Source organism: Amblyomma mixtum, chromosome 1 (assembly GCF_055824585.1).
Source record: "Amblyomma mixtum isolate Tamu chromosome 1, ASM5582458v1, whole genome shotgun sequence".
Classification (NCBI taxonomy): domain Eukaryota; kingdom Metazoa; phylum Arthropoda; class Arachnida; order Ixodida; family Ixodidae; genus Amblyomma; species Amblyomma mixtum.
Window position 1 is genome coordinate 206,727,457 of NC_143012.1, and position 16,144 is coordinate 206,743,600.

At 45.6% G+C, this 16,144-nt stretch overlaps 1 protein-coding gene across 1 annotated transcript; it reads left to right on the forward strand.

Annotated features, from left to right (window-relative positions):
- The first annotated feature begins 3 nt into the window (after positions 1-3).
- On the forward strand, positions 4-15,789 carry CaBP1 (Protein disulfide-isomerase A6 homolog CaBP1). The gene is made up of 8 exons (XM_089562647.1): positions 4-164; positions 2,025-2,172; positions 4,591-4,648; positions 7,348-7,581; positions 9,362-9,571; positions 12,193-12,345; positions 14,145-14,558; positions 15,468-15,789. Exons 1-8 carry the CDS (start codon positions 155-157, stop codon positions 15,546-15,548), a joined length of 1,308 nt encoding a protein of 435 aa, XP_089418773.1. The 5' UTR covers positions 4-154; the 3' UTR covers positions 15,549-15,789.
- The last annotated feature ends 355 nt before the right edge of the window (positions 15,790-16,144 follow it).

The window sequence follows — 16,144 nt, forward strand, 5'->3', positions numbered from 1 at the left end:
GCAGCCAATCACCATCAGCCACGAGCTCTTGTGTGGTTTTAAACACCGCCGGTCTAAATGCGTGGCTCTTCGTCATTTTCGTCCATCCGTCAAGTCTGAGCCGTGCTGTTGTCCTGAAACTTCACCAAAAAGTAATTTATTTCACAAGGTCACCATGGCGCTCGGTAAGATTATTTCTTCACATTAACGGAGATCGTTTTATGCGGCGAGAAAATCTGCCGCTGTGTAGCAGGGCTGCCATCGTTGTGACACGACAGCGTGCAGTGGTCATAATCTCAACGCTTAGTTAATACAGGTCTTCATTGCTGATCTGGCACTGCAGCTATGTGAGGAAAGTAATTTTGCTTCGACGTGGCGCGAACTCCAGTGTAGCTTACTCAAGCTATGTGTCTCATGCACTTGCAAGCTACGATATCACGCTTCTCGAGGCCACTCCCGCGGATAGTTTGCAGCTGTTTATTGCCGTCGTTGCGTGCTTCGTTGTGTAAACTTAACTTTACATGATGTAACGCAAAGATTTGACGGTCGTTCTTCTGTCGGTCGGCGGACCCGAACAGGTGGTGTCACTGCCCACTGGTGTTGCCATATATGGAGATTTGTGCCATGTGAACAGAGCAGCGTTCTCCAGTATTGCGTGTACTATTAGTTACGTCTTTACCTTTAAAGTAGAATACAAGGGCTTAACACCGAGCAAACGTGGCCCTGATGACTATTACATGTTGCACCGAGTGCCACGTGTAGCAAGTTTCAGTTGTATCCTTACTGCAAGCTAAAAGAGGGACAGAAATAGCCAAATAATCTCCGATCGTTGTGTATCTCGCTTCGCAGAGCGTTTGTTGTCTTGAAAACAGCGAGCTTATTGTCCTGGGCGCATAAGCCGCGAAACTGTCGCTCTCCGATAACCTTGAGCTGTTTCATGATAGGCGGGGCATGAAATGACCGATAACGGCGTTCATGGTAGGAGTCCTGTTTCGAGTGCGGCCTTGAGCATTTCTTGTGCTTTGGCGATTTAGTGTGTCAGCTCATGCAGGTATTGCATAAAGTTCAGCTTTAAACTTGGTTTTTTCTTTGTTTATATATAAATTGTGTACAGGCCCTATCAAACTGCCAGAAACTTCATCGATGAGTATTTGTGAGAAAGGCCGTAATCTTAATGCTACCTTATTGCTCTTAGGATGTGGGTTGAAGGGGCTTTCATAAATGTCTGAGAGCAGACACGTTGCAAGATGTAATGTCACCAAGCAATGGTTCTGTTTTCAGCTAGATTTTCTGGCCATAGCTGAAAGGGCAAGCCATTCACACGTCATAAAGAACCTGCCTGAGCTTTATACCCTGTACGGCCTTAATGCTGACAAGTTCTGCTACTGTAGACTTCGTGAAAAGGCAGAACAAAAAAAAATGAAGCACATTTCCTGCTGGCAGAGGTCTTGGAAAACTGGCTGGCTGCTATAAAGTAAATAGCTGTATGGGAGATTTGAAGTGTGGTTAGCATTTCATAGTTTAACACTGCCTTTTTGTGCTTTCAACTTGCTTGTTCTGGAAGTACCTCAAGTATCAAAGAATGTAGCTTCTGTGCCCAGGCCATCATTTTTCTCGCTGGTCTTTTTGAGTAAAGAGGCATCGCTGGTCTTTTTCAACTCATGAAAGCCGTAAATGCACATTATATCAACTTATATCAACTCATTGCCCAGTGTAATTTGGTGCGAAAAAATTTTGTAGATACCATATTTTAGTGTGTCATTGATTGGGCTTTGCTACTGAATAGTATGTGTGTTTATCCTTTCATATTTTGGCCTCATTGCAGTGGCTCAGTAGTTTCGGTGCTCGGCTGTTGAGCTTGAGGGCCCGGGTTCAATCCCATCCTTTGAAGAACCCCAGATCATCGAAATTATTCCAGAGCCCGGCGTCCTTTGTAGTCCATATGTCACTTTGGGACATTAAACCCCCACGATTCTCATTTCCTTTTATATTTTACAGTTGAAGTAATCAACTCGTTTTTTTTTTTCTTCTCATGTATTTTCTAGCGCTTCTTGCGGTGTTGCCAGCCCTCTGCTCTGTGGCCCTGGGCATGTATGGTCCCAACACGGAGGTTGTGGATCTTTCCCCAGCAAACTTCAAGAACAGGGTAATCGACAGCGATGAAGTCTGGGTTGTGGAGTTCTACGCACCTTGGTGAGGCACGATTCTAATTGCTTCATGCTTCTGTAACTGCTGAGTGCAAGAAATCACTGCGCAATATATATAGTCTTGATGCCAGCACTTGTTATGTATCACATTGTCTCTTCATGTTGCACTGAAAAAAAAGTTTCTCCTGTATATTTTCTTGAGTACCAGAGATGACTTGCGCTGGCATATCAGCAAACCCGATCCAAAGCTTGTGGAGATGAGATTGCGCATGGCTACACTCTTCGACAACTTTTCTTGGCAGTGGAGCCAAAGATTCAGAGCCGAAGCACTCCTCTTCTTATGCAGTGAGCATAGTCCTTGGTTGCAGTTATTAGTTCCTCTTAAAACGTATTATATAATGGCAACACTTGTTTTTTAAGGCAGATCTAACACAGTGTGCATTTTTAAAGTTGGAGGGTCATGGAAGAAAGTTACTTTGATTTTGAGTCTTTGTGGCGTGTCCGGTTCCAAGAGGCTTCCATAGATGGCGCCAGCTTCAGCAACAGGGCAAAAAACAGAGCAGTGTGCGAGGTGGCCACCGTGCGGGCAAACTGTTGTCGGAGTGACACAGTTACGGAGGCTCCATACCAGTACCTTTCCTTTCGCCGTTGCCCAGTATAGAAGGTCTCATCTTTGAGGCCATGCGATGTACCTAGAGCTTGACCTGCATGTGGCATGGCCGTTGGACATGGCATGGACGTGGCATGGCCAAAAGACACTAGTTTGATCTCGGCCATTGCAGTTGTATTTTGATGAAGGCGAAATGCTGAAGGCCCGTGTGCTGTGCGATGTCAGTGCACGTTAAAAATACCCCAGGTGGTCGAAATTATCCGAAGCCCTCCACTAAGGCGTCGCTCATAGCCTGAGTAGCTTTGGCATGCAGGTTTTTCAGTGTACTTCCTCGCAGGCTTTGCATTAATGTATGCTTCGTTGAGTTGTGTTGAATGCCCCCCTCTTCAGTCATTTCAAAAGCCCTTGAACGTTGACTCAAAGGCCAATCGAGTGCTATTACAAGGGTGGCTCAATGGCCATCGAGGCAACACTAGTATTAGTCAGTGGAGCATGACTTCTCCTTTATTCATTAAAGTCTCTCTCTCTCAATGGAGCACTGCAGAACTATTGAGATCTCGATGGCCTTTGGGGGGGGGGGGGGGGGGGGGGGGGGGGGAAGCTGCGAGCACTCTTGGGAGTGGAGTACACACAGCAATGGGCTGGGGAATAACATCACTTCAGCATCGTCTCCGAAAAAAACATGGCATTTTACAATGCACTACTCGTTTTGCAGAAGAAAAGACAGGGCGTGCTGCTACAAAACACTGCAGCAAGCTTAATACCATTGTTGTGAGTGATGCAAAAGCAAACCAACACCAGCTTCCTCAAAAGTATACACGAGTGCTACTACAGCTTGTTCAAGGAAACGGAGTTTGTTTCAAGAGTGATTAGTATTACTGTATTGAATAAACTTTTTAAAAAATGCTTTGGGTTAATAAACTTTTAATTGCTAGCCATTGCTAACATGCCTGCAATATCATTGACGGTGACAGTAGCGCCGTAATGCCTTGCTGCAAGATGGTGGAAACTCTCGATGGCGACAGAGTTTTGTCGTGTTGCAGCTGCACAACTCCTTCGTCTTTCGATACTGATTAATAACCTTGAAGGTTCTTGACTTGATAGTCTTTGAAATTGCCCGTGCGACAGGTGTATAACTCATATTGAGCTCTCGAACTGTGAGGATTTTTTTTTTTGTTTCATCCACGTATGTTTAAGTCATAGGCTGTGCAGCTGGCAAGCTCTCAGGTTGCCAATGGATGTCTGTTTTGTGTGGCAGGGGAATGAAAAGTGTGTCACTTAATAATTCATGCCAAGCAGCAGCAGTGTGGCTCTAGTTTCTGTCAGCAGTGCTAGACACAAAGTTCACGCTCGAGGTTACTTTATCTTTACCCCCAAAGTTGACATCTTTGAGGCTTTAGATGAGGTCTCAAGAGTTCAATATCTTTCCTTATCGTTCATAGAATTTTCTTGATCTTGATTGCTTGGCCTCCGTGAATTGAGGGCCAGTGGTGGTCATTAGACTTAGTAGCTGGCTAATGTTTGACTTTCAGTAGTTTTACCACAGCATGAATTGTGCTTGAAGCTCCATCTTGTTTGGTCGCTTTTGCTTATTCGCTCTTTTAGCATGGTGTTGATGGCAGTTAACCTGGTGTATAATAATAATAACTTCACTCACATGATATTAAGCATTGATATTACGAGGCACTTCAAGTCTATTCAAAATCTTGGATGCACCTGCAAGTGGGGAAATGAAGGTGTTGTCAAAAATGGCTTCAACTGGAATGCCATTGTCATTGTCCACACTCGTATTGTAGCAAGCAAATCAGCGTAATTGCACTTTGCTAAACTTTGGTGTGCTTCATCTTATTCCAGGTGTGGTCACTGCCAGTCTTTTGCTCCGGAGTTCGCCAAGGCGGCTTCCGCACTTAAGGTACGTTCCTGGTTGTTGTTCCGTTGTTGCTTATGCGACATGCGTAAGATGTTGGAGGGGCGGGGGAAGAAGCGGTCTATAGCGTGCTACAAATTCTCCCAAGACAAAATGTCTCTGCTCTACCATAAACTTGAGCAAGGCCAGCCACCCTTTGCCAGCAAAACCTACACCATCTTGAGAGATTGGAATATGAAGAGCTGTGCCTTCGTTAAGATTCAAAGAAGGCGGATGTGTAAAGGATTTATCGTTTGAAGTTCTCGAGTTCTTTGCAAACAAAAAAATTCGCTCCTGTTGTCGCTTCTGCTGCTGTTAAAGCATTTGCTTAGAGGAAAAGCCTGTGTAAAGGCTATGCAGCAGAGGTTTGCTGTCTTAAGGCTAGATGAAGCCACTAGTTTGGTTTGGTGCTGACTTTGATCTGTCGGTTATTGTGCTTGTCATCGGTACACAGTGGAGTGAGGCTTCATTCGTGCTTCTTGTTGCGTCCTGAAAGCAGGTCATCTGTTTATTTTCTACAGTAATTTTTTAATCTATTATATACTTCCTTCGCATGACAAGGTCTGTATTGCATTGGAGGCATCATTGAAAGGCAAGCTTTTGTCAGAGACAGTATTTTCATGTTTTTGTGTGCTTTAAAGAAAGTTCCATTCTTCACCAAGCTTTTGCGGCACTCACTTGTTTAGTGTTTACTTGCTTGCACTGGAAGTGGTTTCTTCGTCGAAACATATTTCAGTCTGTTTCTTGTGGCCGAGTGGTTATGGCACTCGGCTGCTGGCCCGAAAGACGCGGGTTCGATAATGGCCGCGGCGGCTAAATTTCGATGGAGGCGAAATTTTAGAGGCCTGTGTACTGTGTGATGTCAGTGCACGTTAAAGAACCTGGTCGAAATTTCTGGAGCCCTCCACTACGGTGTCTCTCATAGCCTGAGTCGCTTTGGGACGTTAAACCCCATAAAACCAAACCTTAATTGTAAGGTTTTGGCTGCGTCCTTTTAACTAATTCTTGCCAAATGGTTAGGCTGAACGCTGGGCTGTAGCAGAGCTGGATGATGAGACCTTAATCCATTCTAGGAAGGGCTGTGCCTGGGTGGCCTGCTGCTTCCGGGTTCTCTGGAACGGCAGGCTCCCTTTTCAGCCCTAGGGAATGAATACTGGCTCTGACAGCACTACAGAAACACAGCCTGTAGCATCTTTGGTCGAACTTTCTTGCGGACATTCCGCTGCTACCACTGCTGCTTATAACTCGCGGCAGACAATCCTGGGGAAACAACTTTGCACACTGTGGTTTTACTCTCAACATTTCCATGTTCAAGGTACTGCAATCTTGATGTATAGTTTGTCTTCACTGTTCTACGGGCATCGGTATTCCTGCAAAGACCATTTGGTGCATTATGTTACATGGTATAAAGTGGAAAATGGCTGTGATGCCATTTTTAGTTTGGTTATGATGCATTGCTGCTCCTAGTTAGTTTTACTTACAAAAAACGGAGGCCCCACGCTGGCTGTAGCTTTGGCAGTTTCTCGGTGTTAGCGTGATCGCTATGTCCCTTCTGCTTGCAACAGAAAAGCAGCTTTGAGCTTTTTGGAAAGAGAGGTGTGTTTACTTTGTAATGGTATGCTTTGTTAATACCATTTATTGTTGGTACTTGCACAGTTAGCAAAATACGGAGTTCTTAAAATAGCTGTTGCGATAGCTCAGTGGTTATGGCGCTCGGCTGCTGACCCAAAAGACGCGGGTTCGATCCAGGCCGTGGTGGTTGCATTGCGATGGAGGTGAAATGCTAGAGTCCCATGTATTGTGTGATGTCAGTGCGCTTTAAAGAACCCCAGGTGTTCAAAATTTCCGGAGCCCTTTGCTATGGCTTCCCTCATAGCCTGAGTCGCTTTGGGTTATTAAACCCCACAAACCATAAAGTGCTTAAAATGTTACTTTTGTTTGACTTGGCTGCCTTTGTCACCTATTTTGAAAAAAAGCAACTCTGCTGGAAGCAGAGCTGCTTTGGAACATTTAGCAGAGGTTAATTTCTTGATCTCAGCAGCAGTTTTTTCCTTGGCTCTGGTGGCTAGCTATTTAGAACCTATGCACCAAAAAAGCCCCCAAATGACAAAAAGGACTCTTATGAGAGGCCCTTTAGCATGTGGCTTAATTTACAACACACAAGCGTATTTGCCACGTTTATGGGTCGTGCATATTTCACTTAGTGTGCAAAATTTCTCTGAGTTGTACTCCTTTGTTTTCTAGTTTTAGTTGTTCACAGTTGGCCAGTGATAAGAAAATACGTCTAATGGAGGTCTGGGTATTCAGTACACAGACCACCTCTGTTGATCGAGTTTTGTAATTTATCGAGAACCAGCCAGAACATGTGAAGTTGAAGCGTGCTGAATCTGATAAGGAGAAGTTTAACTGCTTTGTGCTTATTTAGTGCTTAGTCTTGAATGTGCGAGTGGTACTTTGTGAAGCAGAGGATGTTATTAATGCCGTACAGATTACTGGGTTACATAGACATCATCACCATGTGTGAAACCCGGACGCTGCTTACATGTGTCTTTCGGACTGCTCTGCAGTGCGCTGTAGTTATGCTCTAAAACGAGCCTTTTGTGCTGTGTAGAATTAAGACGCAAGAAAAATTGGTTTTTATCGCTACGGAAAAAGTCCGCACTGGCCCGGTGTTTCTGACGTGTTCCCTGCTCTCGTTTGCCCAGGGCCTAGTCAAGGTGGGCGCCGTGGATGCTGACAAGGACAAGTCACTGGGAGGCCAGTACGGCGTCCGGGGTTTCCCCACGGTCAAGATCTTCGGTGCCAACAAGCACAGCCCCATAGACTACAGCGGACCACGCACAGCCGACGGTGTTGCGTCGGCCGCACTTCAGGAGGCCCGCAAGCTTGTAGATCAGAGGCTTGGGAAGCGCACCTCCAGTGGCGGCAGCGGTGGCAAGGTATGCTGTTTGCGAGCTGCTGTCTATTGCAGTTGACGCTTTAACATGCGCAGAGTACAACTATTTAATTTCGGTTCGTAGTAAAAATCGATGGTTTGTCCTTTTGTAGCTATGTCAATGTTTGTTAGAAAGAAAAGGCACATTTATTACTGAGAAAATTGGATTTAAGTGTGAAAAATTTATTCTTTTCCTCTCTCAACTCGTTTCGAACTCATGAGGTTGGTAATGAAAGGGACTCGGTGATCAGAGCTTGTAAGTGGAATGGTGGTGTAGTCTAGAAAGAACGTTCTCTTCATCAAACATTAGCTTGTGAAAACGACCAGTGGGAGTCTACGTCATTTTTTTTGCTCTTCCTAGCGTATAAAACTCTGTTTCTAGTGATACAGGCAAACTTCAATAGGTCCTTATTGTTCTTTTAATAGATCTCACATTTATTGATGTATTAGCGAAGTCTGCCATTCCCGAGTCACAGTGCTACGTTCTACATTGAAGTATGTTCATTTTGTAACAGTACCGTTTGTAACAGGGCATAGTAGAACTCCGTGACAAGGAATATGGCTTCAGCGCCATTTTCGATAAAGCGAAGCATTTTCAGTTCTCTGTCAGTGGCTTAATCTGTGGCACTTGACTTGTGTTACTTCAGCTTATGATATGAAAACTGCTAGCCCCATGCATGGTTTTTCTTGCGGTGATATGCTTAACCAAGGTTTTATGAAGCAAACTAAATTTAATCTTTTCCCTACACAGTTAACAGTGAAAATTGTTCACCTGTGTGCTCATAGACTTGCTAACCTGACTGGTTCTCCAAATTTTCTACTCGTTTCAAACAAAAATGGCTATTGTGTTTACAAGTGGCAGCCTGCACTTGCCAATACTATGGAGTATGCCATTGTTTTGATGACAGTGACGTTGGCAGTTAATTGCTGTGGTCCTGACATTGTGTGAGAGTACAAACTGTGCAGAACGCAAACGCTATTTGCCACTGCTATTCACGCCATTTGGAGTCTGTGTTCTGGGTTTGTATCGCTACAGTTACAGATAATACAAATGACTTCTATAGTGGTGAGGTTAAATGTGATGACAATGTACGGTATTTATAGTTAAAACTACTTGCAATGGAGGCATGTCATCTGCTCAAGACAGCACACTTGCAAGCTGCACAGGCTGACGAACTTCTTTTGGATTTCTTAAGTAAATCTTTCACGTGAATGTCTTGCAGGATGCCACAAGTCTTCTTTACTGTACGATATTCACGGAAGTTGTTAAAGTAAGCAACCGAAAGTAACCTCTGAGTTAGCATGTTGAGGCCAGTTGTCTGTCTTCACAGCAGACATTAGCAGCGCCGAGTATAGACAGTGTGATAAGGAACTGGGAGAGATTTAGTGCGAGACTGGGGAGGGAGGGGTGACTCCTCCCCCCAGTTTAGAAATTTTCTGTGCGAAAACTGCACTGGCCCCATTTTGTGGGCCAAGACCAAGTAATGGGTTGTGAAAATACCCCTCCCACTCAACCACCCCTTCCATGAGTCTCCTACAGATCCACCCCTGAAAGGGAAAGGGAGTGTCTTAGACAGCGCAGTGAATTTTTTTTTCATCTGATGATCAACTGTGTGTGCTGAGTACTCTTAGACAGTGACGTGATGTAGCAGCGGCCCACGAGGCACCAGTGCAGAGAATTTTGATAGTCTGTAACCAAAGGATGCAAAAAGATTGTTATGCCGTAACTTCTTTTAGTGCACTGGCTTTAATGCTCTTCTTTTTCCTGGGCGTGGGTATTGCAGAGTGACGTGGTTGAGCTGGACGACAGCAACTTTGAGGAGCTGGTGCTGAACAGTGAGGACCTCTGGCTGGTGGAGTTCTTTGCCCCCTGGTGCGGCCACTGCAAGAACCTGGCCCCGCACTGGGCCAAGGCGGCCACCGAGCTCAAGGGCAAGGTCAAGCTGGGGGCCGTGGATGCCACCATGCACCAGGGTCTGGCCTCCCAGTACGACGTAAGTCTTACGTAGCAGTTTTCCCTCTATACTTCCGGTGTAACCTCCACATACAGCGAAGCTTCGCGAAGTTTAGAAAGCTTGCTCATAACTCAGCTCATTGAGATTGTCCTGGAGTGGCAATCTGATAACACTGTCTAGACACGAGCGAAGTAAACTCGCTGCTTTGATCACTGCTGGCCACCGAACACCAGTACCAGCACGTGCACAACATCCTTTTATGATAACTCTGTCATATGCCGTGCTGCATCTTCAGCATGAAGCAGTCCTGTCCCAGAGCATACTTTGGCTTGTATTGATGATTCTTGGCCAACGCTGCATTCCTTGCAGAGAGGTACAGCTGGATGATGAGACCTTAATCCATTCTAGGATGGGCTGTCAATGGGTAGCTGGCCGTTCCCGGGTTCTCTGGGTGGCTGGCTTGCCCTTTCGGTCCAGTGAATGATTTCTGGCTCTGACAGCACGACACATCTTCCAGCGTCTGTCTGGTAACCGTAATCCTATCGATTGTAAAGGGTGTGTGTGGAGGAAGGGAGATTGAGAAGCTTTCTCAGGGAGGAAGGGATATTGAGAAACTTGCTTGTCCAGACAGTTCAGGATAAATTAAGAATGCGAAGAACATGGAAGATGCTTATTTATTTATTTAGATTAAATAATGGTGCACTAACATTTCAGGTGTGAAGTGCAGTGAGGGCTCTTTGTTAGCGAAAATAGCAGTGAAGTTATTTGAGGCTCAATATGCAATTAACCTCAAACAAGTTGGACGTTCACTTCGGCTGGCCAGTTGCTATCTATCTTCTTGTTGGGTCAGATCTGGGTTTCCAGAAGACGTCTCTCAATGCGTGCTCACTCATGTGCCAAGTTAGTGAAATGGCAGTTGGGCGAGTGTGCACTCCTGGCTTGCCATTGCTTCTTTTCTCCATGTGTATTTCGTGAGACCATGGACAAAAACTGTACCAGGAAATGTACAGCAGAACCTCATTGACATGTTTTTAGAAACGAGGGGGAAAAAAGCCTGATATCCGAGAAAATGCATGAGCCAAGGGTCCCATTTGAAAAAAATGTTAATGTTGAGTAACGCTGTTGAATACGAAGACATTTATTAACGATATCTTTACGTGAAATCCTTTAACATATCTTAGCACAAGTTCTGAATAGCTCCTTTTCTAGTGCTCGCAGAATTCAGCCTGCATTTGCTTTGTCCTTAAACGGGCTCTGAAACACCGTCTGAGGAGAGTACATAAACTAGCTCAATCACTACATTCTCATAATGGCCACCGCGGTGGCTCAGTGGTTATGGTGCTCATCTGCTGTCCCAACGCACACTGGTTCAATCCCGGCCGCGGCATTCGAATTTCTATGGAGGCAAAATTCTAGAGCCCGTGTACTGTGCGATGTCAGTGCAAGCCAAAGAACCCCAGGTGGATGAAATTTCTGGAATTCTCCACTACGGCGTCCCTCATAACCTGAGTCGCTTTGGGACATTAAGCACTCATAAACCATAAACCTAGTCGTGCGAAGCTAAGGTGTCCTAAAGGTTGCGTTGCCTCCTGGCATTCATTGCACAGGCCATTGTGGGGTGCCATGTATCATGGAGGAATGCTTCCACAGTTGATATAACAGCAGAGTCTGTATTGCATGGGTTTCTGTGGGAGATACAGTGGGACTGGTCCACAGCAGCATAACAGCTGGGAAAACGTAGAACTCGGGTACGTAACAGCCGGCATTAATGCACGAGCAGATCAAAGTAGTCGGTGCAAAGTATGTAGAAGGATTGAACAACAGCGCCAAATGCACAGCCGCTGTCTGTCAACCTTAACCTTGCGATGTGTATAGCCAGAACCAAAAGATTTTAAACGTTTCTAATTAGGCTGGTTTGGATGTGCACCGCGTCAGTTCTTGGCGTGTTGCTTCGTTGCGCTTTATTTTTTTGCTCGTACTAGTTTCACCTATATTTGACCTGCACCGCGCAAGGCTTGCCTTCTTTCGGGCTAGTTTTTATATTTAAACTCAAGTTTTGTTGTTTGAAATGTAAGAATATAACTGACTCTCGATTATTCAGAATAGGAGGAGGGGATGGATGATTTGTTCCAATGTGTGCAGTTCAAGTTGGGGCGAACGTGAGTAGATGGCTTGCTGCCTAGGGGAGAGTGTCGGTTTGAATAAACCAAATGTTCAAAATAAGTGGACATAAATTATTCCACTGTAGCACCGCTAAACAACTCCCACAACACTAGGGAACTAATTTTCTGTCATTTGGCAAGTAGCTGCCCATACTGAATATCCTTTTCAGCATTTTTTTGTTGCTTCACTTGCGATTTTCAGATTTTTGTGTCGTGGAAATAAACGTAGTGTATCCCTTGTGATTGTTCACTCGTATTTACCTCAAAGCCATTCTTGAATTCTTATTGCCCTGCTAGGTATGGCATGCCTGCCTTCAGCAGCAAATCTACTCCCGGATAAAGTGAAATTTCTTGTTCTGCTTTTCTTCATTTTACCATGCATTAGTGACGATGGGAAGAGAGAGGTTTGCCTTTTTTTGTTTGTGTGTACTGTTGCATCTGTGGATCTGGCAAAGACGCCGCATTGAGCCTGTGTATGTGGGGCCTCTCTGCGTTCAGGTCAAGGGCTACCCGACCATCAAATTCTTCCCTGCTGGCAAGAAGGACCGCCACTCGGCGGAAGAGTACAATGGCGGCCGCACGGCTGACGACATCATCCAGTGGGCTAATGACAAGGCTGCCGAGAGTGCCCCGGCCCCAGAGCTGGTTCAGGTGAGTCGCGAGTCAAGTCTACAAGAAGTAGTGCACTGGTATATTCAACATCGGTCTACTTGGAAACATAGAAGAATTTGTCTCTGGTTGTTTTCACAGCAGGCGTGTTCCATATGGGGAATTTTTGCGGGAATTTTCTAAAATTGGGCACGCGTCTCCTCACCCTAGTTTGCTCCCGTTGCCTTGGGAAACGGACTTGTCTCGTTCATCTCCTGTCCCGCCATGAATTCGCCTAGGTCTTTACTGTAAATTCGCCGGTCTACCAGTCCGTAAGCGGCGGCAGCGTGAGGCAGCTATATCAGTGCGGCACCGAAATTGTATGCGCGCGCATTGGGCTTCTAGTGGAGGCTTGTTGGTTGCAGTATAACAGTGGGCGTCGCATCCGCAGAGTTGAAGACAAGTTCCGCAATTTGAGATGTGTCCACTACAAGCGATATTGTTGGTCAAATTTAAAGGAACTTTCCTTGATTACTGAGCGTCCTCAGTACACTGTAACAAAAGAGGTCCACTTAAATGGGAGAGATAGGGCGGCTAACCAAGTGTACTCTAAAAATGCCTCTTATCCCCTAACATCTCTTTTAGCCATGCCTCTTATAACAGCGTTAAGCTGTATTGTATCTTTGCAATTGTTTTTGCACTAGGGGCAAATACGGTATTGCCTTCAGGGATTTGTTTCTCACATGTATAGGTGTATGTGTTGACTTAAGTTGGGAGTGAAGTGGATGTACAGCTGGATGATGAGACCTTAATCCATTCTAGGAAGGGCTGTTACTGGGTAGCAGGCTGTTCCTGGGTTCTCTAGGTGGCTGGCTTACCCTTTCAGTCCAGTGAATGATTTCTGGCTCTGACAGCACGACACGTCTTCCAGCGTCTCATCTGGTGATGGCGGTGTAAAACATTCACTCTGTTCGACAAGAAGTTTGCCGTATCTAGAAGGGGCATTCGGTCTAGGGCTCCTGCAGTGGCTGCTGCCAGCCAGGTCCAAGCTGGACAGCATGGCTACCCATTGGGTGGGATTGTGGATAGGGGGGGACTGCTGGGTTGAGTTGGCAAGCACAGAATTACCTTAATGTTGCAGATTGTAGGGTGTGTGGAGGGGGAGGGGTTTGAAAAACTCTTATCCTGGACAGGTCAAGACAAAGTAAAAATGCGGAGAACATGGAAGAAATATTTACCGTGTACTGCAGCGTGTAAGTCGGTGTTTTTTCCCGAAAAGCTGCCATCTTTAATTTGGACTCCAAATATAAGGCTATGTGAGTTCACTTTTTTTTTTGTTGTTGAAGAGTCTTGCGGATTGGGGAGTCGACTCATATATGTGGCATATATACGGCAATTTAAAATTCAACAAAAACAAACCACTGGAGTATCTCTGTCACAGGCATCCCTCATGGGCTGCATATTTTTGTGCGTAATCATTATCGCATGCAAGGCAGGGCCAATTTTTTTCATTAGCACTAGTGCAATAACCTTCTTTTTTTCCTGGATGTGGCAGCTGCCAAATTCACTCTGGCCATGGTGAGATACATTTTGTAACTGTGACTCAGCTTTTTTTCCTCTTTTGTACGTCACTTTTATTTTCTAACAAAGTTACTCGGCACAGCAAAAGATGATGCATCATTTTTGGTTGCATATGTTTCATTGTTTTACAAGACAGACCACCGAAAATTTATACACTAGACAATATGGTACTTTCTGGCCCTTTTCAGTTTAGTTTGCATGTTTTGAAGGCTGGTTTTTAGTACCTGCAGCCACTCTTGAAACTTCTTGTGGTTTCACGTCTTCCTGTTCTCGTCCTGCAGGTGACCAAGGAGTCTGCGCTGAAGGACGTGTGCGAGGAGAGCCAGCTCTGCGTCATCAGCGTCCTTCCGCACATCTACGACTGCCAGTCGGAGTGCCGCCAGGGCTACCTCGACGTCCTCAAGCGCCTCGGCGAGAAGTACAAGCGCAACCGATGGGGGTGGCTCTGGTCCGAAGCCATGGCACAGCCCAAGCTGGAGGAGGCCCTGGAGATCGGCGGCTTCGGCTACCCCGCGCTGGCTGTGCTCAACAGCCGCAAGATGAAATACTCACTCCTCCGCGGCTCCTTCAGCTACGACGGCATCAACGAATTCCTCCGCGAGGTGGCCGTTGGGCGTGGCTCGAGTGTGCCTGTGAAGGGCGCCAAGCTTCCCGAGGTGGTCGAAGTTGAGCCTTGGGATGGCAAGGATGCGAAGGTATGGTGGCAGTTCTTCGGTTCTCTTTCTGTTTGCTTAGCGTTTCAGTACGTGGATGTTTGTATTCTGTGGCGTGGCTGAAGGTTTCATTTGCCAGGACTGTCATAGTCAAGAGTCCATTGTAAATCGCAGCTCTCTTTGCCATGTTCATAGTTCATACCCCTTGTTTTTCGAAGCGATGTCTTGCTGATGTGTATCTGGCCTATTGCAGAGTAGCCATGCATTTGGAAAGAAGAGCTTGAAATGTTGTTACGGCGTGGTTAGAAAGGGCAGGATACTTTTGTGCAGTGCAGGACTGTGGCAGGTGTACCATGTACAGTTGCCGACCGATTTTTCGGACTCGCGCGGGACCTGAAAAATGGTCCGAATAATCGAACAGTCCGAAAAATCCATGAACTTAAAAAAATAAGCTTTTCTGTGAAAAACCGGCTTTGCCCTTTGTAGGCCATCTCAATGGCAGTGGAGAGCATCTCATTATCTCGAATGGCAACCATGGAGAACAAAAATAGCCAAGCCTATCCAAGCTAGTCCGATTGCGCCCGCTGAGCCAATTCCATTTAAATCCAAGATGGCGCCTATCACGGTGGTGGCAAACGTGTTGGTAGTGACAGTGATGCCCGCTCATGTCTATATTACGTCGAAATAACAAACTTTAGGTTGAAAAACGATCACCACAATATTGTTGGCGTCTATTTTAGTCCGAAAATTCGAACTTTTAGGCTCTGCAAAGTCCGAAATATCGGTCGTGAAAATGTACCTGTTTCTATGAGGTGCGCAACGGTTCCTCAGCGAAGTCCAAAATATCGCGCTAGTCCGAATTATTGAAGTTCGAAATATCGGTCGGCTACTGTAAATGGCAGTATTCCTCGTTTTGCTTGTTGTGGGTGATTGAAGCATTTGTTATTTCAGATGGAGGAGCCAGAGGACATTGACCTTAGTGACGTTGAGTTGGAGCCTGAGGACAAGGGCAAGGAGCGCATCGAACTCTAGAAGAGACTGTGGACAAAAAGAGAAAACGACTGCATTGCTTTGCGGGTGTTCGTCATTTTCTTCTACTTGTGAAACATGAGGGAGGGAGAGGCTGGGCTACGTAAGGGTGTGCCATCTTCCAGAACCTGTGTACATACTGGTCATTATGTAAATTATTCTCTCCTCTTTTGGGACTGCTCTTTAGAACTTTGTTGTAATGCTGGACATGCCGAAGTTAATAAACCACGGGCATTCTTTTGCACGTGTGTCTGTTCCTATTTTGTTTTTTCTTTTTATATCACTGAGCACATACGTAGCTGGGGACTACAACTTGCTACACCTCAGTTCTGCAGTTGAAAATGAGAGTGAGGTAAGGAAAATTAAGAAGCTTGTCTAGAAAACACGGTGAAAAGTGCTGTATTGATCTCTAGAATGGCTCAACATGAAAGCAAAACAATGTAGTATAGTACCTTAGTTACTCTCGTAATAGACCCACTTGCATAATGAACCCCAACCCTCTCCCACTTTTGTTGTTGAAAATTTACTTTTTATTTAACTTCTCGTACAAAACGCGCACTTGACCTGTAGGACCGGCGTTCAGCATGTTCTTTATCCAC

What these genes read in the sequence shown, in the direction of transcription:
- CaBP1 (XM_089562647.1), top strand. An exon ending in AGGCGGCTTCCGCACTTAAG is followed by an intron (nt 4,649 to 7,347) that starts GTACGTTCCTGG and finishes TCGTTTGCCCAG; the next exon opens with GGCCTAGTCAAGGTGGGCGC. An exon ending in CGGCCCCAGAGCTGGTTCAG is followed by an intron (nt 12,346 to 14,144) that starts GTGAGTCGCGAG and finishes CTCGTCCTGCAG; the next exon opens with GTGACCAAGGAGTCTGCGCT.